Consider the following 1,426-nt stretch of genomic DNA (forward strand, 5'->3'; position numbering starts at 1 on the left):
CACCGGTGCCATTTGTATGACACTGGTATCTGCTGTGACTGTGAGTTTGCTCGGCTTGGTAGTCTTCTTCTCAAGCACAACATAATGCCAAAGGCCTTGGTCATTGCCTCTGTGAGGCCCAACACTTGAAAGGAACCCAGCCACTTTGCCTCCGTGAGGCCCAATACAAGAATACTCAAAAGAAAATCAGTTACTTTGCTCCTGTGAGGCCCAATGCTTGAAAGGAACTCAGCCATTTTGCCTCCATCAGGCCCAACGTTCAAAGGATGTTCTTTACATGCCACCAGCATGGGTGCATTTGGCTTGATGGGCCTTCTCAAGCACAATATATTGCCAAAGGTCTCAGTCACTAGTCATTGCCTCTACTTAATAAACTACTTAATCCCCAAAATGCTGATAGATGCCTCCGTCTTCTCCAGGACTTAGTACAAGGAAATGTTGAGTAGAATTGTGGAGTGTTTCAACCCTATGAGTTCTTACCTGCATTAGGTAGGCAGCCCTAAATATTTTCTGTTTTTCAAATTCAAATTATATCACATTTTAATTTTTGTGCATTTTAAATTATTTTATTTCATTAAATTTTTAATTCACTTACTGTATAACATCTGCACCCTTCTCCCAGTTGTCAGCCTCTCACACACTTTGTAAACATCAGGTTCTTTAATGATCATATTGTGGTTAATAAAAAAAGACGATAATAATGATTATTATTACCTCCATTGTCCTTTCGGATGAAACACTTCTGGGTGATAGGGCAAGCAACACGCCCTACATAATAACTGACTGGAGTCTGGACAACTTCTCCGCACAAAGGGTTGTCATCATAGCAATCCCAGCAGAAGAAATCTGGAAGTTGAAATATATAACATCAAATTAAATAGCATTTTTGTTCAGCAGCATTGTTCTGAGAAATGGCTATGACAACCTAATCTCCTGACAACCTAATCTCCTTCTATGGCATCAACACGGAATCACTATGCACAACACAACACCTTCCTTAATCATTAACCACACACGACTAAAACTTACATTGACTTTACAAATACTTAAGCTTGGCAATCTTTGATGACGATAGCAACCACATATCAATGACAGAGTTAAAATTGCTCTTAAAGGACAGGAGCCACTTCTTCAGGGATCAGAAAATACCTCCAACTGTAAACTGAAAATACTGTACCTTCTTAATAAGACATGTATGGAGCCAACATATTGGGGTGGTTTGGTGGTCTTAATACACTTACAAACATTCTAGTCTTCCCCACAGCCAACCAATGCAAATTGATAGATAAACAAACTTCCATTCACCATCATACTACAACTTAATATCAATTTCTAACACAGGTGCACAGTACTTTAATGTTTTGTGTGTGCAGAGAGAGAGAGAGAGAGAGAGAGAGAGAGAGAGAGAGAGAGAGAGAGAGAGAGA

The 1,426-nt window shown here is 39.6% G+C and overlaps 1 protein-coding gene across 2 annotated transcripts in view; it reads right to left on the minus strand.

Moving 5' to 3' along the window:
- Window positions 1-643: 643 nt before the first annotated feature.
- LOC106878805 (uncharacterized) overlaps window positions 644-1,426 on the minus strand; it is a 43,505-nt gene continuing 42,722 nt past the window's right edge. For both annotated transcript variants that reach the window (XM_014928149.2, XM_052967507.1), the window contains one exon: window positions 644-846. In XM_014928149.2, coding sequence (XP_014783635.2) covers window positions 668-846 — 179 coding nt within the window. In that variant the 3' untranslated portion in view covers window positions 644-667. The remainder of the gene's footprint in view (window positions 847-1,426) is intronic.

This window comes from Octopus bimaculoides, chromosome 4 (genome assembly GCF_001194135.2).
Source record: "Octopus bimaculoides isolate UCB-OBI-ISO-001 chromosome 4, ASM119413v2, whole genome shotgun sequence".
Lineage (NCBI taxonomy): Eukaryota > Metazoa > Mollusca > Cephalopoda > Octopoda > Octopodidae > Octopus > Octopus bimaculoides.